This window comes from Amblyraja radiata, chromosome 9 (genome assembly GCF_010909765.2).
Source record: "Amblyraja radiata isolate CabotCenter1 chromosome 9, sAmbRad1.1.pri, whole genome shotgun sequence".
Taxonomy (NCBI): domain Eukaryota; kingdom Metazoa; phylum Chordata; class Chondrichthyes; order Rajiformes; family Rajidae; genus Amblyraja; species Amblyraja radiata.
The window spans coordinates 62,206,776-62,234,383 of NC_045964.1; the positions used below are offsets into that span (position 1 = coordinate 62,206,776).

General features: G+C 45.2%; 2 protein-coding genes across 5 annotated transcripts in view; both read right to left on the reverse strand.

The window, feature by feature from the left end:
- Positions 1-13,314, reverse strand: part of papola (poly(A) polymerase alpha) — a 67,177-nt gene extending 53,863 nt beyond the window's left edge. Inside the window, exon 1 of one of the 3 annotated variants that reach the window (XM_033027605.1) lies at positions 12,969-13,314. In XM_033027605.1, the coding sequence (XP_032883496.1) occupies positions 12,969-12,976 (8 nt within the window). In that variant the 5' untranslated portion in view covers positions 12,977-13,314. The remainder of the gene's footprint in view (positions 1-12,968) is intronic. The other 2 variants (XM_033027606.1, XM_033027607.1) reach the window with 2 other exon arrangements.
- A 6,858-nt stretch (positions 13,315-20,172) lies between these two features.
- Positions 20,173-27,608, reverse strand: part of ak7 (adenylate kinase 7) — a 48,258-nt gene continuing 40,822 nt past the window's right edge. The window contains exons 16-18 of one of the 2 annotated variants that reach the window (XM_033027609.1): positions 23,859-24,079; positions 21,936-22,094; positions 20,173-20,982 (exon numbers count right to left, since the gene is read on the reverse strand). In XM_033027609.1, coding sequence (XP_032883500.1) covers positions 20,944-20,982; positions 21,936-22,094; positions 23,859-24,079 — 419 coding nt within the window. In that variant the 3' untranslated portion in view covers positions 20,173-20,943. Of the gene's footprint in view, positions 20,983-21,759; positions 22,095-23,858; positions 24,080-27,608 lie in introns of those variants that run through there. The other variant, XM_033027608.1, reaches the window with a different exon arrangement.

A 27,608-nucleotide genomic window follows, 5' to 3' on the forward strand; every position in this document is an offset into this window, starting at 1 on the left:
GAAACGTCATTTGGGCAGAAAAATAAAGCGTATTATCCAAATGGTGAGAAATTCCAAAGTGAAGACATAGAGAGGGATCCAAATGTCCAAGTGAATGACTCGCAAAAGGGCAATGTGCAGCATGTAATTTGTGAAGCTAACAGAATGTAATATTTTATTGTTAGTGGAATTGAGCACTGAAGTAGAAGTTGATGATTTGGTTAGTTTGGAATATTATTTTCCAATTTTAAGATGGATGTCAATATATTTGAAGCATTTCGAAGACCAGTCCAGCTACTGAACTGATTTACAATCTCTGCGGTTTTTTTAAAATTTTCATTTACTAAATGAACACTTGGAAATCAGGCAATCCATTGGAGTTTCGATAATATGGTACTCCATTGAAGTATTTTAGATCCTTCAAGCTCTTGACATCATGGATGTGGAGGACATTTCCCGAGATAATCGAGAGCTTGGGGTTACTATTTTAAAATAACAGACCATCCTTTAAGATGGACAATAGGTGCAGGAGTAGGCCATTCGGCCCTTCGAGCCAGCACCACCATTCAAGGTGATCATGGATGATCATCCACAACCAGTACCTCGTTACTGCCTTCTCTCCATATCCCTTAACTCTGCTATCCCTAAGAGCTCTATCTAACTCTCTCTTGAATGCATCCAGAGAACGAGACTCCACTGCCCTCTAATGCAGAGGATTCCACACTCACAACAGTGTGAAAAAGTTTTTCCTCGTCTCCGTTCTAAATGGCTTACCACTTATTCTTAACCTATGGCTCCTGGTTTTGGACTCCCTCAACATTGGGAACATGTTTCCTGCCTCTAGCGTGTCCAAACCCTTAATAATCTTATGTTTCAATAAGACCCCCTCTCATCCTTCTAAATTCCAGAGTATACAAGCCCAGCCGCTCCAATCTATCAACATATGACATCCCGGGAAATAACCTCGTGAACCTATGCTGCACTCCCTCAATAGCAAGAATGTCCTTCCTCAAGTTGAGACCAAAACTGCACACAATACTCCAGGTGTGGTCTCACTTGGACCCTGTACAACTGCAGGAGGACCTCTTTGCTCCTATACTCAACTCTTCTTGTTATGAAGGCCAACATGCTATTTGTTTTCTTCGCCTGCTGCACCTGCATGCTTACTTTCAGTGACTGATGAACAAGGACCCCCAGATCTATTAGATATCCTCCAATCCACAGGAACTGACCCTGAATCTATCGAACATTGGAAAATGATCACCAATGCGTCCACGATTTCTAGAGCCACTACCTTAAGTACACTGGTATGCAGACCATCAGGGCCTGGGGATTTATCAGCCTTCAGTCCCATCAGTCTACCCCAACACCATTTCCTGCCTAATGTGAATCTCCTTCAGTTCCTCCGCCACACCAGATCCTCTGGCTAGTACATCAGGAAGATTGTTTGTGCCCTCCTTAGTGAGGACGGGTCCAAAGTACCTGTTCAACTCATCTGCCATTTAATTGTTCCCCATAATAAATTCACCCTTTTCAGTCTTCAAAGGTCCAACTTTGGCCTTAACTAGTTTTTTCCTCTTCACATACCTAAAGATGTGACCTAAACGAGGTTACATTTCTTCTCTCAGTGAGCTGCAAGTCCTTGAAATACTCTTCCTCAAAGGGCAGTGGAAGATAGTCTAAATCTTTTTTTACAGTAGAGATATTTAAATAATTGACAAGGTGCTGAATTGTTACTGAGGGATGTAAAGTTGAGGTTACCTTCATATCACAACCTTATTAAACACCAAAGCAAACTCAAGGGGTCATGCGACCTACATGTAATTTGTATGTTTGTTAACAACATCAGGGTGCCATATGCAGATCCAAATTGGAATAGTTTAAAATATTTCCTTTTCTTTTCCCCATTCCTGCCAGCAATCTGTTACTTGACAAATATGGCAGCTGATTTCCTGCTGGATTATGGACCTGTTTCTTGCTCATTTTTCTTTGGCAAATCTGGATAAGGGGTCCTTCCAGACGATTCCAGCGAGCATCGTATCCAAATTCAACTTTTCTCAACGGTCAACTTTGGGGTTGACAATTAGCCTTATTGTACAGGAGCATCGACTGCCCCGACACGGGAGCTTCGATCGCCCCGACCCAGGCACTTCGACCGCCCCGACGGATGGTTCGACTGCCCCGACCGCGGGAGAATAATGCGGCTTTTTCACGGGGCGACTTGACGCAAGATGTAACCAGAGTGAAGTGGTCGTGGTCTAGCACGATATCACACGATATAACGGGGGGTAGATAAAGAGTTCCCATGGTACTCGGCATTTATGTTATTTGTGCGAGTGACTTGTCCGTCTCCCGAGCTTTCCCGTTAAATCTGGAATGAACATTGTGAAGTGTTGTCAAATCATCACGTGGCACAAATGATGTCACTTTTTTTCCACACACTATAAATATCCTCCCTTGGTTGAATTGGCTCATTTGGAGACATGTTTTACTGTGTATGTGGGAGATACAGATGGACTGAGCACAGTACCTCGGTCTTACTGTGTGTGGGAGAGGGGGAGAAAGAGACGTACACTCAGAGGCAGAGTCTCACAGCCTGTGTAAGAGGGAGGGAGGGAGAGAGAGAGAGAGGCACACACAAGGTGGATGTGAAATCTCACCTGCCTGTTTCAGTGACAGACACCCGCCGCCAGTAAATGAAGACACCCCCATCTGTCTCCCCCTCCTCTCCCTCGACTCCCCCACCTTTCCCTCCCAACTCCAGTCCCGTCCCGACCCCCTGGGAAACTGAATAGAGCAACAATCAACTGCTGCCTGTGCGCTGATATGACAATAAAGGCTACTTTACTTTACTTTACTGAGTTAAAGAGTTCCCACGGTAGACTGTAAAACTGGGACCCTGGTTCTGGACTCCCCCAACATCGGGAACATTCTTCCTGCATCTAGCCTGTCCAATCCCGTAGATACTGATTAGACCGGTATCTATTTATTTACTTTATTAATGATTTCAATTAAATATTGGGAACATCAGGCCGCAAACGTTATTTCTTGAGTGTTAGTGCTGGACTTTGACTCGACCGTCCTAGTTAGCCGGCGCCTGAGACTGAGCCAAGCAATGTCCAGACCTGACTTCAACACAAAGTGATGGAGGAACTCAAAGGGTCAGGCTCGTCCAACGCTCTGTGTTTTGCTCGTGATTCCTGCATCTGCAGTTCCTCGTGTCTACAGACCAGAGTTGCCACTTGACTCCGAGATGACCATCAGAGCATACGGAAGATAGACACGAAATGCTGGAGTAACACAGCGGGACGGGCAGCATCTCTGGAGAGAAGGAATGTGTGACGTTTCGGTTCGAGATCCTTCTTCAGAGTCTCGTCCCGAAACGTCACCCATTCCTTTTATCCAGATGCTGCCCGTCCAGTATTTTATGTCTGTCTCCAGTATTACTGTGTCTATCATCGGCGCAAACCAACATCTACAGTTCTTTCCGACACATTAGAGGATACCGTCTCGCCATCACTCGGATTACCCGCTTCATTTCCATAACGTTTCCACCTCTCTTTACTTTGCTTACTGAAGCCTGATCCTTGTCACACCCAGTGCTATATCGCCCAGCCTCTCATCTTTCAATCGGGTTCGGCCAGGAAGGAACTGCAGATGCTGGATTAAAACGAAGATAGACACAACATGTAGCTCAGCGGGACAGGCAGCATATCAGAAGGGTCTCGACCCGAAATGTCACCCATTCCTTCTCCCCAGAGATGCTGCCTGTTGCGCTGAGTTCCTCCATTTTGTGGCTACCTTGGGTTTATCCAGGATCTCCCCGTTGATGTCCTAACTCGCTTTGGTTTGTTATTATTGTCTCATATCGAGAACCAGCAGATACAGGTTTAGGTTCGGGGGGAATGATTTAATGAGAGCCTAAGGGGTGACTATTTTACGCAAAGTGTGGTGGGTGTATGGAATGATCTATCCGTAAAGGTAATTGAGGCAGGTACTGTCGCAATGTTTAAGACGCATTAGACTGAAGCATGGATAGGATAGGTTTAGATGGTTATGGGCCAAACGCGGGCAAGTGGGACTAGTGTAGATGGGACATATTGGTCGGTGTGGGCAAGTTGGGTCGAAGGGCCTGTTTCTACGCTGTATGATTCTATGCAGGGAATAAACTTTTGTTTGCGTGCTAAACAATCATATCAGATAATGCTATACATGAATATAACCAAGCCACGTACAGTCTGAAGAAGGGCCTCGACCCGAAACGTCACCCGTTCCTTCTCTTTAGAGATGCTGCATGTCCCGTTGAGTTACTCCAGCATTTTGAACCGTCGAGTTACTCCAGCATTCTCTTTAAACCAGCATCTGCTGTTCCCTCCGACACATGCACAAGAACACCAGGTAGAGCGAAGAGGAAAATATCAGAGTTCAGAATATATGTTTTCAGGACAGTTCCAGGGGGAAAAAGTCCAATGTCCACATTGAGGTAGGTTGGTAGGTCGGGTCAGTGCCCAAACGAATGGAAGGAAGAACCGTTCTGAAGCCGGATAAGAATAGGTGGTCGGCGCGGACTCGGTGGGCCGAAGGGCCTGTTTCCACGCTATATCTCTAAAATCTGAAGTTAGGTAATGTCCAAAGGAACTGCAGATGCTGGTTAATACGCACAAAAGGACACAAAATGTTGGTGTAACTCAGCAGGCAAGTCAGATCTGGGAAGAAAAACATAAAAAGCTGGAGTAAGTCAGCGGGTCAGGCAGCATCTCTGGAGAAAAATAATAGGTGGCGATTCGAATCGGAACCCTTCTTCAGACAGCCTAATCGGAATTGAGTCTGAAGATGTGTCTCGTCCCGAAACATCAGCTATTTTTCTCCAGAGATGCTGCTTGACTCGCTGAGTTACTCCAGCTTTTTGTGTCTGTCTTCGGTTTAAACCAGCATGTGCAGTTCACTCCTTACACGGGTTTCTGGAGAACATTGATTGGTAGCGTTCCGGACCCTGCTTCGGAAAGGCATCGATCGCTAGTCGGCGAGGACTCCGAGCTGTATCTCTCAAAGAAGTACATGTGAAAAATTCCTCACGGACCATAAAAATGCGGGACCTTTCAGTAAAGTCCCTTTTAAAGATTATAGTTATTTTCTTGAATCTCATTAACATAACTCATGAATAAGTTGATGTCCATATGCGGATGCAAATCTTTATTTTTTAAATTCAATCCCACAGAAGACAATTTTTACTAACCTTCTGTCCCCTCTGTCCAGCTTCCAGGTTCACCGTTCGCAGGAGTTCCCACGGTAACCGCAAGAGTTATTACGGATATCGCACTGGCCACTACGTTCATATAATGTTGCAATGCTCAACCACAAGTGTACAAGTCACTCTTGGAGAAATTCAAACTTGCTTGAATTTTCTCCCGAGTCACCAAGTTACACGATTACCTGCCGTTAGCGCCACGGTGGTCCACGAATGCCATACTGTTATCGCACGAGGTTCCCACGATGTTAAACTCTGGTTAACTCTTGCGTCAAGTCGCCCCGTGAAAAAGCCGCTTAAAGAGGAAGAAGTTTGTACTTTTTTTGCCCTCCATCACATGGTAATTCACATATCACTGTACCTTAATTGGTGCATGTGACAACAAGACCTTTGAAACCTTTGAATCCATGAACATATTCCTTCCCCAACCAATCGCTACCTTTTCATCCTGACTAATGACTAGTTTAAACTTAGAGATGCAGACGGAAACAGGCCACTTAATGCAAAGGGTTCAGATTTTTTTTTGAAATTCACTTCCCAGAAAGGGGCCGGATGCTGCACATAAAAAATATTTGACAAAAGGGACACAAAATGCTGGAGTAACTCAGTGGGACAGGCAGCATCTCTGGAGAGAAGGATGGGTGACGTTTCGGGTCAAGACCCTTCTTCAGACTGATGGCAGGGGAGTGGGCGGTAGAGATAAAATGTAGTCTGAAACAGTAAGACTGGTGGGAGAACTAGGAAGGTGGAGGGGATGGAGAGAGAGGGAAAGCAAGAGCTACATGAAGTTAGAGAAGTCATTGTTCATACTGCTGGGGTGTAAGCTACCCCAACCAGGTATGAGGTGCTGTTCCTCCAATTTGCGCTGGGCCTCACTCTGACAATGGAGGAGTCCCAGGACAGAAAGGTCAGATTGAGAATGGGAGGAGGGTTAGAGACGTCGAAAGGGAAGTGCATTTGAAGTAGCAAAATGCTGATGAGGTAAAAATTGTTTGCCATGATCAATCTGAATGGTGGAGCAAGCATGAAGAGCCTAATTACACACTCATGCTATTTCCAATGATCTTCAGCAAACATCCACGCTTCCGACTTGATTATTGGGGGGGGGAAATGGTTGGGTCTGGGACACAGCCCTCAGAAACACCCAAGATACCTTGAGGGAGGAATGACCAAAGGCAACAAACAAATACCTTTAGCAAAACACAAAGTGATGGAGAAATTCAACGAGTCAGACAGCATCTGGGAAGGGAATTGACAAGCAATATTTCAGGTCGGGACATCCGTTGAGTGAGGAACCAGTTTTCCTACTCCATATGTTCAAAGCCTATTTTCTCACCATCAATAACCTGGGCCCATCAACGAGACCAACACATGACATATGCCTAGGTCACTCAGCCCCTCCAGCCCAGCCTGCCATTCAAACTCATACTTCTGTGCTCAACCTCAAATCTTCCTTTGTATCAAACCAATAGCCCTGAATTGCCTGATCTTTCAAAAATTTATCTTGCTCCACTTAAAATTGCCTAGCTTCCACAATTCTCTCAGGTACAGAATTCCAGAGATTCAGCCCTCATGAGAAGAAATTTCTACATACCTTTGTTTTAAGTTACAAGCCCCTCATCTGGCCATCTTCCCATCTCCTCCCCTTTCGGGTTTCCGCAGAGACCGCTCCCTCCATAACTCCCTGGTCAATTTGTCCCTTCCCACCCAAACCAGGTATTTTCCCTTGCAACCGCAGGAAATCCTACACTTGTCGCTTTACCTCCCCCCTTGACTCCATCCAAGAACCCAAGCAGCCTTTCCAGGTGAGGCAGATATTCACCTGCACCTCCTCCAACCTCATCTATTGCATCTGCTGTTCTAGGTGTCAACTGCTCTACATCGGTGAGACCAACGGCAATCGCTTTGCCCAATGCCTCCACTCAGTTCGCATTAACCAACCTAATCTCCCGGTGGCTCAGCACTCAACTGCCCCTCCCATTCCAAATCCGACCTTTCTGACCTGGACCTCCTCCATGGCCAGTTAGTCCCACTGCAAATTGGATGAGCAGCACCTCATATTTCGCTTGGGTAGTTTACACCTCAGCAGTATTAACATTGACCTCCAATTTCAGGTAGTCCTTGCTTTCCCCCTCCTTCCCCTCCCCTGCTCTCCCACAGCCTACTGTCTCCACCTCTTCCTTTCTTCTTCCCGCCCCCCCCCCACATCAGTCTGAAGGGTCTCAACCCGAAACATCACATATTCCTTCGCTTCATAGATGCTGCCCCACCCGCTGAGTTTCTCCAGCATTTTTGTCAACCTTTGATTTTTCCAGCATCTTGAGTTCTTTCTTAAACCCTCATCTTGAAACTATGTTCCTCTTTTGAAATTCTCCCACTGGTACAAACATCTCAACATCTACCCCATCACGTTCCCTTGGCTCCTTACAACTTCCAATGAGATCACCTTTAGTTCTTTTAAACTCCAAAGATTGTAGACACAACCTTTTTAATAAGTGATAGGAGAATTAGGCTATTTAGTCCATCATGTCTACTCTGCCATTCAATCATGGCTGATCTATCTCTCTCTCCCAACTCCATTCTCCTGCCTTCTCCCCATAACTCCTGACACCTGTACTAATCAAGAATCTATCTTTCTCTGCCTTGCTGGAAATCCTTTCATATCAGGATTTAGTCTTGCAAATGTCCTTTGGACTGCCTCCAATGTCATAATTTCATTTCCTGGGCAAGGAGACCAAAATTATGTGGCATATTCCAGATTCAGTCTCACAAGTAATCTGTACAATTGTAACAAAGCATTCCTATTGCTCCAACCTCATCTCAAATTCTACTGCCTTATTTCTAAAACCACAATACATGTGCTCCCAAATTTATAATAAGAGATTTAAAATAATTTCACCTTCAAATGGCTTCATGCCCTCATCCGCCCCAAACTCTGCAGCCTCCCAATTTGCATGTCCTGGGTTTCCCCAAAGATTAATTCCTGAAATCCACTACAGTCATCCCTTTTTTTTTACAGACCTCTTACTAACTTCTTCTTTCTAACTTCTACTTTCTAATTTGTTATAATAGACAGAATCTGTTACAAGTGAGGCACCCATGCGTATATTGGGCAGGTCAGGCCAAGTACTGGGCCTTGGGCTGTGAGATTTTTACAATCTCTTTCAGGAAACCTTTGCATTTTATGTGGTTAAGACAATTACAGGATTGAAAACAGTTAAGCAACCTCATAAAATTGAGACGTTACTGAGTGTCTGTTAACCTCTGCAATCAGAAACCCAGTCAGGAGGAATGGAGAGGTGCCGCAGATCGAGACCCAGGACCAGTGAATGGGTCGGTACTAGGTGTGTGGGGATGGATAAAAATGGGCTGAAAGGATTCCTTCTTCATGACTGATGGAACAATCGGTCAGCTGGAACACCCCATTCACATTTGGAAACAAATATTTCTGGCCTTGCTTCCAGTTTGATGAACTTGAGCTGGCTGATCATTTTTTTAAAATGTTAAAGTTGCCAGGAGGCACCTCTCCTCTGGAGCAGGGAGTGACAAGAGATAATGCTGGGATCTGGGGCTTGATGAGTCAGGAGATTCATGTCATAAACCTGCTACATCCCAGCACTAGACACCCGGGTGCGATCCTGAACTCGGACACTGTCTGTGTGCTGCTGTGGTTTCCTCCCACGTCCCAAAGACGCTGTGCTTTGAGGATAGTCTCAGACCTTTCAGGAAGACCACTATGGTTATTTGGTTATAGTGGACAATTGGCAATAACAGAAACAAAAGATCAGGCAACATCCTGGCAGGAAAATGGACAGACAACATATCGTCAGATCTTTAGACTTACGGGCTCCACCAGCAGTTTGTTTTTTGCTAAATGCACAATGTTTACACAACTGACTGGTTTTGAATAGACAAGACCCAGTAAGAAATTTACTATCATGGCTGCACCAACAGCATCAAAGAATTATACAAGACAGGGAGGTAATTCTGCTCATCATGTCTGGATGAGATTTCAATAGAAAATACTAGAATCTTTCCTCCAAAGCAAAGTATATTACTTCTACAAAGCCCCTTCCCAATGATCTTTCCAAAAGTTCATACAGACCTACTTCCACTGCTCTTTGAAACTGCATTTTAGAATATGACAATTTGCTCATGAAAGTGCATTTTGTCATGCCACATCCAGTTATTTTTTCCAATTATCCTTACCTGTACTGTCCATTTACTCAAACTCTGCCACTCATAATAGCTTCAAGTTATCCTAGGCACTGTGTTCACTTTCACAGGCTACATTCTTCCTAAAGGGCCTGTCCCACTGTACGAGGTAATTCAAGAGTTCTCCCGAATTTTCCCGATTCGAACTCGGAGAATGTCCGTAAGAGTCCGTGGATGTCTCGTAGCGGCTTGTACGAGTTAAAAGTAACAATTCTTTTAATCACGAGTATTTTTTTACTAGTGGACATTTTTCACAGTGCTGAAAAAACTTCACGAGTTTACCGGATTTCCCGAGTACCTACCGTTACTCGTACGAGCCGCTACGAGACATCCACGAACTCCTACGGACCCGCTACGAACATTCTCCGAGTTCGAATCAGGGGAAAACTCGGGAGAACTCTTGAATTACCTCGTACAATGGGACAGGCCCTTAACATGTGGTTCCCAGAACTAAACAATAATCCCACACAGACTTAACCAGAGTTTAATACACTCAGCATGATTGCACTCTATGGATCTGATAATGAACAGAAGGATCACACATTAAAAGCTAAAACAAAATAACCTTGTGCTTTCATCTCCGTATTTCTGTTTGGATGCAGCAAGTACAAATTTAATTGTCCATAAAGGAACTTTTTTACAAATAAGCACTCTTGATTCAAGGTCTTTTCCACCCCCTTGTCCCTTTAAAGCTATACTATTTCTATTGCATTTGCCCTTTTCCTGTCCAAGTGGACTACTTCACACTTGATTACATACATTTTCATTTGCTATGTTTCTGCCCATCTCCACCTTAGTATAATTGCAAGTATTTTATATTTGAAAAGTTAAATTGATATTTTTCCCTTTGATTAAACGGATATGCATCCTCCACACTTTTTGCTTTACAGCATTTGTAGATGAACGCACATGCTTTTGAAGTTTGCAATGTCCAAGTTTCACATTGCTTCTCCGAGGCCACGTCGTCCTAACTGCCGAAAAGATGACTTGGTATTGATAAGGCCACTTGCAAATTGAGAGTAGTCCAGCACAAAAAAATGCTCCACTCACATCATGACGACCCTTTTGTCCATCTACACCAATCTCATTTGCCTGCATAAGTATTGTATTGCCTTACACATTTGTCTATTTAAATGTGTAGGAAGGAACTGCAGATGCTGGTTTAAACTGAAGATAGACACAAAATGCTGGAGTAATTCAGTGGGACAGGCAGCATCTCCGGATAGAAGGAATGGGTGACGTTTCGGGTTGAGACCCATCTTCTGATTGAGTCTGGGGAGAGGGGGATAGAGATAAGGAAATGTAAGGTGTGAAAACGAGACAAAGAGGATAGAGATCAAGGAACATGTAGATCATTGTTAGCTAGGAGAGGGTAACAACAAACCAACCCGAGATAAAATGTAAACGAGGAGTCAGACTGGTCAAGAACTGGGAAGGGGGAGGCATGGAGAGAGAGAGAGAGAGGGAAAGCAAGGGTTACATGAAGTTGGAGAAATTACTATTCATACCATTGGGGTGTAAGCTGCCTAAGCGAAATACGAGGTGTTATTCCTCCAATTTGCGCTGGGCCTCACTGACAATGGAGAAGGCCCAGGACAGAAAGGTCAGTGTGGGAATGGGAGGTGGAGTAATAGTGTTTAGCAACCGGAAGATCAGATAGATTTAGGCGGATTGAGCAAAGGTGTTCAGTGAAACGATCGCCGGGCCTGCGCTTGCTCTCGCTGATATATAGGAGTCCACACCTGGAACAGCGGATATAGTAGATGAGGTACAAGTGAATCTCTGCCTTACCTGAAAAGACTGTCGGGGTCCTTGGACAGAGTCGAGAGGTATAGGGACAGGTGCTGCATCTCCTGTGGTTGCAGGGGAACAAATCTGTGAAGGGGGTGGTTTGGGTGGGAAGGGGCCAGTTCCTTTTTAAAAGCTTCTTATGGGCCTGTCCCACTTCGGCAATTTTTCAGGCGATTGCTGGCGACTGTCAAGTCGTTGGCAGTCGCCTAAAAAAACGGCGACTGTCAGAGTGGAACACGCGCGCATGCTCGCGCGCGTACACACACACGCAAGTCCTTTAAAAGAGGGGGGAGAAGGGGTGGACACAACTTTTAAGCCAGAGATAACATGGCTGTGAAGCTCGGCAGACATTAACATTACCGGTCGGTTACCCTTGGTTCAGAAAACTACTGTACATTTTTTCCCCCCAATGAGCCAATGAAATTCACCGGTCAGCACTGGCTACAACCTACGAGAAACTTCGACCTCCTGGCAAACCACTAGGACCTCCTGGCGACCCACCTATGGTACGAGAATTCTCGCTACTCTCCATGGTGGCTTCATTCTGGTCCCTGCTAATTTTTCAACATGTTGAAAAATTTGTTCCCAGAATGCGAGAACTCCTCACAACCATGAAGGTAACTCCCCGGCAACCACCTGCGAACATGTAGCAACCATATAGTCTCCTACAGTCGCCTAAAAAGTCGCGTAAGTGGGACAGGCCCATTAGATGTTACAATTGTAACTGATTCCACCATCTCTTTTTGGCAGCATGTTCTACATATCAACCACGTGAAAAATAAAATTTACACCTCAGATCCTCTTTAAATCTCCTTCATCGCCAATGCCCTTGTTTTTGGCAGAATCCAATCTCAGTAAAAGAACTTCTTTAGACTTACTGGGTGGGTAGTGACAATTCACCATCCAAACATTGGCCTCCACATAAAACAAGTTTACAACTGGAGAGTTCTGACTGCAACACCAATAGGTATGCTTTATAAAAGGTTTCAATAGAAATTGCTTACCAAGGTCATCTTTACAACATTGGGAACACTGGCAAAGTCAACATTCCTCACACTTGGTTTGATTTGAGTGGGGGTGGGGGGTACTAAAAAGGAGCACATCTGCAACAGTTTGGCTTTTTTTCAAACAGGTATCGTTGTTGGACAACGTTTCCAAGTGTAACAGGAGTTGGTACGATGAGAAATTCACACGTACATAAACATATATAGGAGGTGAGGACCCTCCGCAAGCCGAGCCCCTCCAATCATTTAAAAGATCACACAAATAAGAAGACATGGCATGTGAGCACCCATCAAAAGCAGAGCGTTACAGTCATTTAAAAACACACACCTATAAAAATACATGGCATGTGAAGTCCCTTCACAAGCAGAGCGCCCTAGTCATTTAAAAGCGCACACACACATAAAAATACATGGCGTGCGAGGACCGTTCACAAGCAGAGGGCCCCAGTCATTCAAAACACCTTGTGGAGAGAGCAGTAAAGCGGAGGCCGCCACATGAGGAAGGCCCCGAGGACACTGCAATCAAGATATCGCTCTCGCAGCCCGGTTACCACAACACTTATCCCCTCACACAACGACCGCATGTAAACTGCAGTCACTGTGAAGAGATAACAAGTGAAGGCCGGGGCTGGAGGCCGCGGTGGGCGGCTGGAGCCTGTGTGTGGCGACAGGCAGCCGGCGTGGTGCCGATCTTGCCCAGGCCCTCCCTCCCTCCCTCCAGCCCTACTTACTATGGCATGGCTCCAATCCAGTGCCCCGTCCCCCTAACGGTCTCCCCGCTTCACTCTCATCTTGCGCCCGAAACCGCTTTCCTTTCCCACCCTCAGCTTCAAACGACGACCAGAGGGGAAATAAAAATCGCCCTCAACGGCCGTGTTTTGTTCCAAGGGTCCTCCGTTTACTTCGCCGCCCTTCAGCTCGCTTCCTTAGCGTGTTTTTTCTCCTTCTCTCTCCTTCTTTATAACAAAGCGCACGGTCCCAACATGGCGGCGGCCGCCGGACGAAAACAACAACCCCGCGGCCGGCGGGCAGCGCCAGCCGGCTCGACGTGACGTGACGTGGTGACGTCAGCACGCACAGGCGTCTTCACGTCACCTCGCCTCACCTTATTCCCGGACGTGCACGAAAGTGATGAGTCAGCACATCTACCCAAAGATCCTATAGCGGACCCCAGCTGATCCCCACCGCGCATGCTCGATGGTCTATCGACACTATTGTCCCATGGAAACATAGACAATAGGTGCAGGAGCAGGCCATTCAGCCCTTCAAGCCAGCACCACCATTCAACATGATCATGGCTGATCATCCAAAATCAGTACCCCCCCCCCCCCCCCCATTCCAGTTTTTTCCCCGCATCCCTTGATTCCCTCAGCCCTAAGAGGTAAATCTAACTCTCTTGAGACTGTGGAAACAAGCCCTTCGGCTCAACCTACCCACACCGACCAACATATCCCGTCTACACTAGCCCCACTTGCCTGCGTTTTGCACATATCGCTCCAAACCAGTCCTACCCATGGACCTGTCAAAATGTTTCTTAATGTTCTGATAGTACCTGCCTCAACTACGTCCCTTGGCAACTCTTTCCATACACCCACCACTCTTTGTGTGAAAAAGTTACCCCTTAGATTCCTATAAAATCTTTCTCCTCTCACCTTAAACCTGTGCCATCTGGTTCTCGATTCCCCCACTCTGGGCAAGAGACTTGTGCGTCCGCCCGATCTATTCCTCTCATGATTTTATACACCTCTATAAGATCACCCCTCTTCCTCCTACACTCCAGGGAATAGAGTCCCAGCCTACCCAACCTCTCCCTATAGCTCAGATTGAGTCTTGGCAAAATCCTTGTAAATCTTCTCTGCACACTTTCCAACGTAACCATGTCTGTCTCATCCACATGAGGCCGAAGGAGCCTCAGGGGTGGCGGCGATAGGAGATTCGGCGGCAGCTTGAGCCTCTACAGCAACGGGAACCTCAACGGCTGCGGGAGCCTCGGCAGCAACGGGAACCTTGGTGGCGGTGGCGCGTGGGGGAGAGGCGGGGACCCAGCGTGTAGGGCCTGCCGTGAAGAACAATGGCGACCCGGCTTGAGGGGACCACCGTGAATAACAATGGAGGACCCGGCGTGGGGGGACCGCCGTGAGAGATGGGGGGGAGAACAAAGGGGACCTGGTGTGGGGGAGGGAGGGGGGCACTTTTGTTTTAGAATCCTCTGCACAGGAGATAAGTCTGTGTTTGTTTGTTCGTTCCGGTTAGAGCGCTGTGCACACAGTCGCTTCTCCTTTTCTTTTTTTTTCTCTCACTTTTAATTTCAAGTTTTTGTGTACCTTGTGTGTTGTGACTGTTGGCAGACCAATTTCCCTCCGGCGATGAATAAAGATTTATTGTATCGTATCGTAAATCATACTAATGCACAATCATAAATGTATCGACTTTAGCGATAAAGGCCCACCAAGTTTACGATGACCACTGATCATCCATTAACACCACTTTCTCATCCACTCCTTGCACATTGGGGGCAATGTTTGGGGCCAATTAACCCATGCAGTCAGAGGGAAAATGTTTAAACTCTACATAGACTGCATCCAACGTCAGGATCGAACCTGGAGCTGTGGGGTTGCAGCTCTACCAGCTGCACCACTGTGCCGTTTGTAGTGTAAGAATAATAGACCTACGAAGCAGTACGTAAAGAGTCACCGCGTTTCCAGCACCATCTTGTGCCCTTCAAGACCTTCAAATGCGGTGACCCATAGGGCCTGTTTCTCTGCTGCAGGACGCTAGGATTCTATGATCATCCAGGACCAAGTAACAGCTTGCACACTATCTGCCATTCCCTACAACTCTAGCTTCAATCTTCAGATGAATGAATAATACATAAAACCCACATTTCAGGCTGTTTAAAACAGAGAAAATAAGAACATGGTTGATCTTTTACCTCAGTATCATATTTCTTCTTTTCATACCTCTTAACACCTTTTGTATCTAGATATCTATCTGCCTCCTTAAATATATTCAAGGGATATGCCAAGGGATAGGTCAAGGAACATAGGGAGAAGGCAGGCACGGGTTATTGATTGGGGACGATCAGCCATGATCGCAATGAATGGCGGTGCCGAATGGCCTCCTCCTGCACCTATTTTCTATGTTTCTATTTAGTAACTTGAACTTCCCCTGTATTTTGTAGGACAAAATTCTGTGCGATCAAAAAGTGAAGACATTTCTCCATGTTACCTTGTATCCAGAGAAAGTGTTGTTGTTTAGCACAGAATCAAGCCCTTAGGTATAACTAGTCCTTGCCTACCAAGAAGCATTTGATCAATATCTCTCTACACCTTTCCTATCCTTGTCCTTCTCCAAATGATTTTTAAACCTACTCTACCACCTTCTCTGGCAGCTCATTCCATATGCCCACCACCCTCTGTGTGAAAAAAAACGTCCTTCAGATCCCCTTTACATCTTTCGTCTCTCACACAAAACTATGGGAAAGGGACTGTTACTAGCTATCCTATCTATGACCCTCATAATTTTATAAACATTTATAATGTCACCCCTAAGCCTCCTTTACTCCAGGGAAAACAATGCCAGCCTATCCAATTGCTCCTTTCAATTCCATCTCTCCAGTCCGGGCAACATTCCCGTGAAGCCTTTCTGCATTCCCTCTGCCTTAGCCATTCAGATTCAGATTCAGATTCAAAACTTTATTGTCATTGTGCAGTGTACAAGTACAGAGACAACAAAATGCAGTTAGCATCTCACCCAGAAGTGCGAACACAGAATAATGGAACAGTGAAATATATATACGTATATACAGTAGCAGTAGTGCAATTTTCGTCGGGGGGAGATCAGTCACTGGGGGAAGGAGTGTCCGAAGGGGGTGGGATGACTGACAATCACCAAGGTGCAGAGTTAAGTAGGGTAACAGCCGCAGGGAAGAAGCTATTCCTGAACCTGCTGGTCCGGCAACGGACAGATCTGTAGCGCCTCCCAGATGGGAGGAGGGTAAACAGTCTGTGGTTGGGGTGAGAGCAGTCCTTGACGATGCTGCGCGCCCTTCGCAGACATCGCTTGCTCTGGACAGATTCAATGGAGGGGAGTGAGGAACCGGTGATGCGTTGGGCAGTTTTCACCACCCTCAGCAGTGCTTTCCGGTTGGAGACAGAGCAGTTGCCATACCATACTGTGATACAGTTAGTAAGGATGCTCTCGATGGCGCAGTGGTAGAAGTTCACCAGAATCTGAGGAGACAGATGGACCTTCTTTAGTCTCCTCAGGAAGAAGAGACGCTGGTGAGCCTTCTTGACCAGAGTTCAGGTATTGTGGGTCCAAGAGAGGTCATCAGAGATGTTGACCCCCAGAAACCTGAAGCCGGAAACACGCTCCGCCTCCGTCCCGTTAATATGGATGGGAGTGTGCGTGCCACCCCTATACCTTCTGTAGTCCACAATGAGCTCTTTGGTCTTCTTGGTGTTAAGGGCCAGGTTGTTGTCAGCGCACCATGCTGCTAGGAGCTGAATCTCCTCCCTATAGGCCGACTCATCGTTGTCGCTGATGAGGCCAATCACCGTTGTATCATCTGCATACTTGATGATGGTGTTAGTATCATGTACAGGTGTGCAGTCGTAGGTGAAGAGGGAGTAGAGGAGGGGGCTCAGCACACAGCCCTGTGGAACGCCGGTGTTCAGGGTGAGGGTTGAAGAGGTGTGGTTGTCTAACCTAACAGACTGGGGTCTGTTGGTTAGAAAGTCCAGTATCCAGTTGCAGAGGGAGGGGTCGATGCCCAGGTCGATGAGTTTGGTGATCCGTTTGGAGGGGATAATGGTGTTAAATGCTGAGCTAAAGTCGATGAACAGCATTCTCACGTAGGTGTCTCTGTTGTCGAGCAGGGAGACTTCGTATAGCGTATTGACCAATACTCCAAGTGCGGCCTAACCAACCATTTGTGCAACTGCAGCATGATGTCCCAAGTCTCTGCACAAGACTGAATTGTGGACCGTGTTGACTCCATGAATGGAAGAAAATGCAACTTTTTTTAAATCACTTTTACCAAACAATCAGTAACGTTGTTAGTAATTAGGAGACTTCATCCAACCTCTGGGCTGATTTGACTTTAATTTGAAAGAATGGGCAATGTCCTAAGATATGTGTGCTCCACAGCAAGTTAAAACAAATAATTTGCAGTTGATTTGACCCCTCTGCTTCCACCCAGACATCTACATCCAGTTCAGTACATAAGGCTAATTAAACATCACCAAGGACAAGACCTTGGGAGCTAATCTGAATCCTGGCACTTTAGCAAGGGACGATTCTGTACTGATTACAGCTGTCATTCTGTACTGAATGTGCTCAGTACATGGTATAATGGACTTCAACGTGATGTGTTGGGAGGCAGAATGATTTAACAAACAAGTAAATGCAGTAACAACATGAGCATAGCACATTTTTTGATAAATAAATACATTTAGCTGAACTACCTTTCTCGTCTTACTGAAATATGAGAAACAAACTATTCTCTACCTGGGAATGGCTGATGTACAAAACATAATTTATTCTACAGAAATTTCTGTTGGCTTGGTAAACGTTTACAAAGGCAGAAATTGTTCGCTGGAAATGATCTCCAGCGACATTCACTTGGTCTTTAATGTTTAACCTCAGGTATTTCAGTGGATTGTGATTGTAACAAATCACTGTTCAGCTGATCACTATATTATCTTGACACAAGGAAGTTTAAAAGGGTGTTTTTTTGTATATTGTGTAACAATATATGCCCTTTCCAATAACTTTGTTTAATCATATTTATTGTATACATATTTTAGAGCTGAAATTCTTGTCTTAAGCTGGTGCATGCATTTAAGGATACAGTTGAATAAAGTGTTATCAACACATGTACAATGTGTTTAGTTTAGTTTAGAGATACAACACGGAGAGCTCACACACCAGACAAGTTGTGTTCTCTCCATTTACGTATTGCCTCCTCAAATCACACTTTTGCTGAAGAAGGCACAGTGCTGGAGTAGTTCAGCGGGTCAGGCAGAGTCTCATGAGTATATGGTGTCTATCCGTGATCTCCTGAGAACAGCCTCAAGTGCTGAATGTTCTACTGCTTGTAGTTCTTATGGTCCTGTGATCTTATGGACACAAAAAGGTGTAATACAGGAACCATGCTGGAACTATGGATACATAGAGCAGCAGTCTGGACATTTATGATAATTGTCACAAGTCGAAATAAGTGGAGAGAATAAAACGGAATCATCATGGCTAATTGATCACCTTGCATTAGAAAGGTCCAGTTAATTCACATTCAGAAAAGGCTGGTTATCTGACATTTTTAATTTTGTGAGACACAAGAACTGTAACATGCCAAGTGAGAAAACCATGTGCTGTTCCGCAAGTTCACATTGTGCTTTAATTATTTTTTTTACACATGTGATAATTGGAAAAGAAAATCATTTCACATTATGAACCAATAATGAGACACGCTCTTGTACTTATTAATTTAAGCATTCTCATGAGGGAAAAGTGCCATGAAAACGCAGGCACTTCCCTGTGTGGAAGCAGAGATGTAAAGGGAGGAAGAATTGCTCAAGCTACCATCATAAGTTGCCCAGTGACTATAAGACAAGAGCTCGGTACCAGGTCATATCTACAGAAGGCCATCAGGGGGAATGACAAGAAACTGAAGAAACTGTGTCAGGGAGAAGGCAGGAGAATGGGGTTAAGAGAGCAAAATAGATCAGCTATGATTGAATGGTGGCTTAAGGGCCTGTCCCACTTGGCTGTCATTTGCGCGCCATTTACACGACCTCCAAAAATGTGGTCGTCGCGTTGTGACGCACGGGTAGCGTGTGGGTAGCGCGGGACGGGCACATGGAGAGGCGTGGAGTTGTGCGCGGTATCGCACGGTGCTCCAGGATTTCGTGCTGCACAAAATCTTCGCGCGCCATCGGCGTGGCGTATCGCTTACGCACGCGGACGTACTGCGGTCGCACGCTGATGTCCTGACCTCGTACTTGTAGTGCGTGGTGACGCATGATTACGTCACTGTGCGTAACCATGCGCCACCACGCGCCGCCCATACGCAGTCGTCCCGCCTTTTATGTGTCATGGATATAAGCGCGCGCGATTTAAGAGTATATTGTGGATAATTATTTAGCATTTTCAGAACAATTGGCAATTGACAATTCAGAATGTTGGCAATCTTTGGCAACGGGCAATTCACATGAGGAATGAGAAATTTGGCAGATGTTTGTATTCAGAACGAGCTGGAAATCCTTGCACACAAATTCCAGAAAGGTTACATACCAATACATACCAATATAGAAATGGAAGAGCAAACCAGATAAGTGGTACAAAATGCTGGAGTAACTCAGCGGGACCGGCAGCATCTCTGGAGAGAAGCAATGGGTGACGTTGTCGGGTCAACACCCTTCTTCACACTGAAGAAGAATCTCGACCCGAAACATCATCCATTCCTTCTTTCCAGAGATGCTGCCTGTCCCGCCGAGTTACTCCTGCATTTTGTGTCTACCTTCAATCTAAACCAGCACCTGCAGTTCCTTCCTACAGATTAATTTGGTCTGCAGCTTGCTACTTTTCATTCACCTCTTTTTTTGAATAGCGGCATTACATCTGCAGTTTTCCTATTGCTAGCACCACTCAAGAAACGGGAACATTTTAGAAAATCACCATAAATATCATAAACTGGGTAAATATCATAAACTGGGTATTCAAATGACGTCACGCGCTCCAGACGGCTGTGCTGACGCATGAAGACGCATAAAGACGCATGATGACGCGTGCGACAGTCGCGCGTCAGTCACTACCGGCCTGTCGCGTAAATGACGGCCAAGTGAAACAGGCCCTTTAGACTTGATGGGCCGAATGGCCTAATCCTGCTCTTAGAACTTATGAAATGTTGCATTCAAAAGTAAAGTCAAGATATGAAGATATAAATAAAGCAAATTTATTAATTTCAAACTGAAAAAAGAAATGGAAGATTATCACCTTTAAAGTGCCCATATTTGTTACATAGCCGTTATATATAAATCCATATGTAGGTTAGTAACGATTGTACTAGAATTAACAATAGTTTCAGGGTTAACCCCAATAATCACCTCTAAAAAAAACCCGAACCCTTAAATTAATATTACTCAAATTAAATTCATTAGCTTCGTGGTTTGATGCGGCATGTCCATCTAATTTCCTTGTGTGGGCCTTCGCAGTCCTGACACAGTAATCCTTCAGATATCTCAGTCATACAGCAAAATAAAGTTCAACGTAAGAGATGGTGAAGTGATCTCAACCAATGACACTCACATACTTTTTAAACAGTTATTTGAACATTTTATTCTGAAATGTGTTTTTACTCCAACCTGAGGTTTTCTTGTAGAAATTGCATTTATTTTTTAATTTAAAAAAAGACACCTATTAATTTCACTGTTTTTCAGCCCTAAGTTTCGTATGTCATAGTCTAAATGACAAATGGTGGACTTTTTAGTCATATATTTCTAAAAAAAATCGTATGCAAACATTGTACTGTAAAGGTGCAGATAAATGGGTTCTCTTTACATTAATGTATTAATAGGATTTAATACAAGCAATATTTATTCATTTCTTTTTGCTAATACACAATTAATAAGTCAGTTATACTCAGTTGTCTTCCACTGGAGATCATCTTCATGTTAATTTGATGTAGAGACTTGTACTTCTTCTTCATTCAACTTGTGGATTGTTCTTGAACAGGTACTCAGCCTTCAAGAAGTATTCAAATACAGTGCAAGTTACTATGGTTTGTCCATTCTGGATGGGTCCATTAAGTATTTTGAGGTAGTGCAATTGAAGATGGCAATGCGGTTTTAAAATCATCTAACCATTAGGGAACACTGAAAACTAAGCCCCGTGAGGGAGGCGAGAGTTATATCTCAGTACGTCAACAAACTGTGTGTTTGCTCTAGCAGGAAAAAAACGGAAGGTTTTGAATTGGTGGCATAGTCTGAACTTAGTGGAGTGGGGGGGGGGAGGGGGGGGGAGGGGGTGGTTGGGGGTTATCAGGAAAGGAGAAGAGAAACTGCAGCAAGACACAGAATGCTGGAGGAACTCAGCGAGTCAAGTAGCATCTGTGCAGGGGATGGACACATGACGTTTCAGGTCGGGTTTCTTCTTCAGACTCTTCAGTCTTCAGTAGGGGTGGCACAGTGGCACAACGGTAGAGTTGCTGCCTTGCAAGCGCCAGAGACCCCGGTTAGATCCTGACTACGGGCGCTGACTGTATGATGTTTGTACAATCTCCCCGTGACTGTGTGGCCTTTCTCCGGGTGCTCCGGTTTCATCACTGATCTTCACGGACTCGGTGGGGCGAAAAGCCTGTTTCCGCACTGTATCGCGGAACTAAACTAAACTACAGCACAAAATCTTGGGCTTAAACATGATTCCAAATTAAACTGTAGGAAAGAACTGCAGCTGCTGGTTTAAATACTCCAATATGCTGGAGTAACTCAGCGGGACAGGCAGCATCTCTGGAGGGAAGGAATGGGTGACGTTTCGGGTCGAGACCCTTCTTCATTTTGTATCTATCTGCCAAAATAAACTAATCTCCTCTCAGAATTATCTGGATCTGTGCTGTTGTACTGATTGCATGAAATCATCTATTAAATAGATTTATTCTTTTGATTGATTATTGGGCAAAGAGGGTGGAAAGTCCTTACCAGAAAGTCCACTGGATCATCAGGTCTGACTTTGCAGCATTCAATTAGGCCCTGGGTCAGCGTAGGCATGACATGTTGCATCAGATAATTTCGCAGTGGGATGGAATGTGCTTCAAGAAACTCCTGCTCTTGTTTCTTTACCTCTTCCAGGCGCTTGTTCTGCATTAAAAAAAAACCCAGAGGTATTAATGTTTCAGCCTGCACAAAAGACTTTGATCCCACATTGGTTAAGTAACAAGGCTAATATTTTAAGGCTTGGATCTAGAAAGATGAGTTTGAATCAACCATAACAGATGGTCAAATTCAATTTAAGTAATTAAATACTAGACTGCGTTATGGAGATCATGAATGAGTGGGATACTATAAAAATCCACCTGATTAGTTTTTAGTTTAGAGATACAGCGTGGAAATAGGCCTTCAGCCCACCGACTTTTGTAGATTAATTGGCTTCTGTAAATTGTAAATTGTCCCTAGTGTGTAGGATAGCGTTAGTGTGCGGGGTGATCGCTGGTCGGCGCGGACTCGGTGGGCCGAAGGGGCTATTTCCACACTGTATCTCTAAAGTCTAAAATCTAAAGTCTGATATAGATATTGTATCTTGGAAAATTATTGTGTGAATTGCGTACAGTTTTGGTCTCCTAATCTGAGGAAAGACATTCTTGCCATAGAGAGAGTACAGAGAAGGTTCACCAGACTGATTCCTGGGATGGCAGGACTTTCATATGAAGAAAGACTGGATAGACTCGGCTTGTACATGCTGGAATTCAGAAGATTGAGGGGGGATCTTATAGAAACTTACAAAATTCTTAAGGGGTTGGACAGGCTAGATGCAGGAAGATTATTCCCGATGTTGGGGAAGTCCAGAACTAGGGGTCACAGTTTAAGGATAAGAGGGAAGTCTTTTAGGACCGAGATGAGAAAATCATTTTTTACACAGAGAGTGGTGAATCCTTGCGCTGCAGCTCTTTCTGTTCTTCAGCTGTGGGTCCATAGTTCTTGGCCTTGCCCACCATTTGAATAATCACAGAAGGTAGTTGAGGCCACTTCATTGGCTATATTTAAGAGGGAGTTAGATGTGGCCCTTGTGGCTAAAGGGATCAGGGGGTATGGAGAGAAGGCAGGGATGGGATACTGAGTTGGATGATCAGCCATGATCATATCGAATGGCGGTGCAGGCTCGAAGGGCCGAATGGCCTACTCCTGCACCTATTTTCTATGTTTCTATGTGAAGAATGTAGGAGAAATGAAATAAAGATTTCAAATAAGAAAAGCTGAACTGAGCTCTTCAAGATAAAATCTTCAAGGAAGACATCAGTAAATTTTGTTTATGTAATTAGCTGATAATTTGGAGGTTACTGATTTATTAAAGTTATTAAATAAATGGATTCTGATAATAAGGAGGAAAATAGAAAGAAAGAAGATAATTGCCACTGCCGGTTTTAAAGAGCTCAGCAGAAGTAATACGGGTGTAATTAGACGTAAAAAATACAGACAAGTGGTGACATGCCAAGATGTTCTGTTCCACATCAATCACTTTATATTTACGGTCAGATAAGAAAAATATTAGAAATGAGAAATATTAGAATTTTTAAAAACAAGATTAGATGGTTAATCATGAACATATTAAGATTGCTAGAGTCAGTGGCAAAAGAAGAATATTAAAACATGGACTTGTTACATTTCTCAATCAGGTTCAACTATCTCAGGTCTAGAGTTTGTGGTGTCGTCTGTGGAGCAGAATGGTCTAATTCTGCTCCCATGTCTTATGATCTTGGTCAGTTATAATTGTCATTCAATAGGGATCAGCTGATGTGAAGCTTCAGGTAACTTAAAGATGACCAAATAGCCATGAAGATGACCAAATATCCATGAGGATGATGAACCTATCCCACAAGGCAGAAAATTCCATCTTCCCTCACTTACCCACTCCTCCCACCGTGCTAATTTTTCGGCAGTCTCTTCTGCCTCTCTGCGCTCCTGCTCAACGCGTTCTGCAGTTTCTCTGACTAGACGCTCGTCTGCTTCCTTGCGCTGCAGCTCTTTCTGTTCTTCAGCTGTGGGTCCATAGTTCTTGGCCTTGCCCACCATTTGAATAATCTGTTGGACCACCGGCATGTTTTTTGCATCATTGTCATGTGAAACATCTGAAAGCAACGGGTTGAATTGTGAGATTTACGTTCAAACTCATTTCAGTCTTGAAAGAATGGTAGACAACTCAACTGTTGCCCCACATTATAATGCTTTAGAAAGACGTGAAGTTACCAAGTTAGAAATGAGTGATCTTAGAAAAGGCTTTGAAAGTTAGCCTGGTCAAATATGATACCAAGAATCCCAGGTCTGTTCAGATTCAGACATTTGCCATAGTGCCTGATGAAATTAGTGACAATGGAGAGGAACCTTGGAATCTTATAGATCATGAGAGTAATAGATCGGGTAGATGCACAGAGCCTCTTGCCCAGAGTAGGGGAATCGAGGACCAGAGGACATAAGGTTAAGGTGAAGGGGAAAAGAATTAATAGGAATCTGAGGGGTAACTTTTTCACATAAAGAGTGGTGGGTGTATGGAACAAGCTGCCAGAGGAGGTAGTTGAGGCAGAGACTATCCCACTATCTCATGTCTTTGTTCTTCATAATCTTAAACCATGGAGACCAGAATTTGTCCTGCTAAATACACACTGCATGCTTGCCAAGGCCCAATATACATGCCTTGAACTGTGGTGCTCAGAGCTATTCGCAGCACTCCAAGTGACTCTTATAACTGTAGCCTATCTTCACCTGTTTGCATTCTAGAGATAAGTTCAGCTTTCTGTAACAATCACATTCTGTTAGCTTAATTGTTTAGCTTCTGTTACTGTACATGACATTGTAATGATAATTGCTTGCACAGAGTCTCTTGCCCAGAGCAGGGGATTCGAGGACCAGAGGACATCGGTTCAAGGTGAAGGGGAAAAGATTTAATAGGAATCCGAGGGGTAACATTTACACACAAAGGGTGGTGGGTGTATGGAACAAGCTGCCTGAGGAGATAGTTGAGGCTTGGACTATCCCATCGTTTAAGAAACAGTTAGACATGTATATGGATAGGACAAGTTTGGAGGGATATGGACCAAGCGGGGGAAGGTGGGACTGGTGTAGCTATTGGCGGTGTGGGGAAGTTTGGCCGAAGGGCCTATTTCCACACTGTATCACTCTATAACTCTATGACAAGTAGACTATTGACATATTTGAGTCTGTTCAACAAGATCTCAACTAATTTGCGAGAATTCCCTATCCCCCCCCCCCCCCCCCCCCCCCCCCCTCGTCCCATATCATAGAGTAATAGAGTTAGGAAAGAGGCCCTTTGCCCCAACTCTTCCATGCTGACCAAGATGCCCCATCTGACCTAGTCCCATTTGAAAGTGCCTGGCCCATATCACCCTGAATCTTTCCAATCCATGTATCTCTACAAATGTATTTTAAATGTTATTGCACCTCAACTTCTTCCTCTGGCAGATTGGTCCATCTACCCACCACTCTCTGTAGGGGGAAAGTTGCACCCAGAATCATATCTTTCCATTCCACATTAAACCTAGCTTTTCATTCCCCAACTCTGGGAAAAGACTGAGCATTTACCCTATCCATTTCTTCATGATTTCATGCACCTTTATAAAATTACTCCTCAGCCTCCTGTGCTCCAAGGAATAAAGTCCTAGCTTGCCCATATTTTCCTTTATCTCAGGGTTGGGAGGGCAGGGAGCCAGAAGCAATGAAGCCAGTGATGATGCTTGAGATAATGGCCTGGTGCTCGTCTGTGGGGTCATGGTCCAAGGGTAAGTAGAGGAGGTGTCTGAGAGTTGGCGCCTGGTCTCAGACCGGTAGAGGTCAGGGCGCCAGACTACCACAGCACCTCCCTTGTCGGCAGGTTTGATCACCTAGTCTGGGTTGTTGCAGAGTGAGCAGAGGGCTGTATGTACAGGGAGCAAGAGGGCGAGAGGTTACAGTGAGAAAAGGGAGTGGAAACATTGAGGCGGTTGATGTCCCGCCGGCAGTTCTGTCCTGGGCCTCCTCCATAGCCAGAGTGAGTCCCACTGCAAATTGGAGGAGCAGCACCTCATATTTCGCTTGGGTAGTTTACACCCCAGCGGTATGAACATTGACTTCTCCAATTTCAGGTAGTCCTTGCTTTCTCTCTCCTTCCCCTCCCCTTCCCAGCTCTCCCACAGCCTCCTGTCTCCGCCTCTTCCTTTCTTTTTCCTGCCCCCCCCCCCCACATCAGTCTGAAGAAGGGTCTTGACCTGAAACGTTGCCTATTCCTTCACTCCATAGATGCTGCATCACCCGCTGAGTTTCTCCAGCAGTTTTGTCTACCTACGATTTTTCTAGCATCTGCAGTTCTTTTTGAAAAAAATTAATATCCTTTAATCTCTTTGAAATAATTTGAAATAATTTAATTGCCACACAACCAAGGTCGGTGGTATTTGGGTTGCCAGCAGCGGTACAATAATAAAGAACACAACCACAATAAAAATTTTACACAAACATCCACCACAGCATTCATCACTGTGGTGGAAGGCACAGAGCTTGGCCAGTCCTCCTCCATTTTCCCCCGTGGTCGGGACCTCCACCCTCCACAGCCGTTGCTGCGGGCGTCCAGATGGTAAGGGACAAAGTCAAAGTCAAGGTGAGTCCAGGATCGGCTCTTCACAACCAGAGACCGCGGCTTCAGGCTGGTGTAGGCCGCAGGCCGGCGGTCAAAGTTTTAAAGTACCTGCCGTGCCGCAGCCGGAAGCACCGCAGTCTGCAGGGCCGGCGGTCGAAGCTCCCCTCCAGGGGTGATGATAAGTCCATACCGCACCCGCGGTAGAAGATGGCCGCGGACCGGCAGTGAAAGCTTCTTCTTCCCCCAGGTCCTCCACGTGAGATCCCGGGCTGTAGACGCCGCACCAGCTGGAGTTCTGCAGACTGCGGCTTCAGGCTGCCGGCTGCCGCGGGCCAGCGTAACGGAGCGCTCCCCTCCAGCGAGGGCTCACCCGCTCCGCGCTGAGAGTCCACGCTGTGCCCGCCGCTGAAGCTCCGGGCGCGTCTCCGGGAAAGTCCGCGCCGATCCTTGCTGTTAGGCCACGGGGGAGGCGACCTGAAAAAGTCGCCTCTCCATGGAAGAGGCGGCCGAAACGGTTTCCCCCTTACCCCCCCCCACACAAAACACACAAAGAAACATTAAAAACAAACTTTTAAACATACTAAAAAAATTTAAAAAGTTGAAAAAAAGACGGACACGCTGCCGACAGGCTGGTTAACCACAATCCATGAATCTCAGATTTAAAACCAATAACCAATTGAGCATTCATTGTTCATTTTGCAGGTGGGCTGTGGAGGTACAAAAACTCTCCACGTGCAAGTGTTTTGTACCTTCATACTTTGAAGGCCTGACTTTAATTTTTAACCAGTAATAGTTATCCCTAATAGTTGACTCCCTAACTAGCAGAAATGAATGTTCTATCCTTGCCATCAGATCCCATATACATTATACATTTTGAAACATTTGGTCAAGTAACCCAACAATCTACATTCCAGTGAATAGAACACTGGTTTGTGTAACCTCTCTTTGTAATCTAGAATTAGTCTGAAGCTGAGTCCCAATCTGAAACATCACCTATCCATGATTTGCCAGGATGCTGTCTCACCCACTGAGTT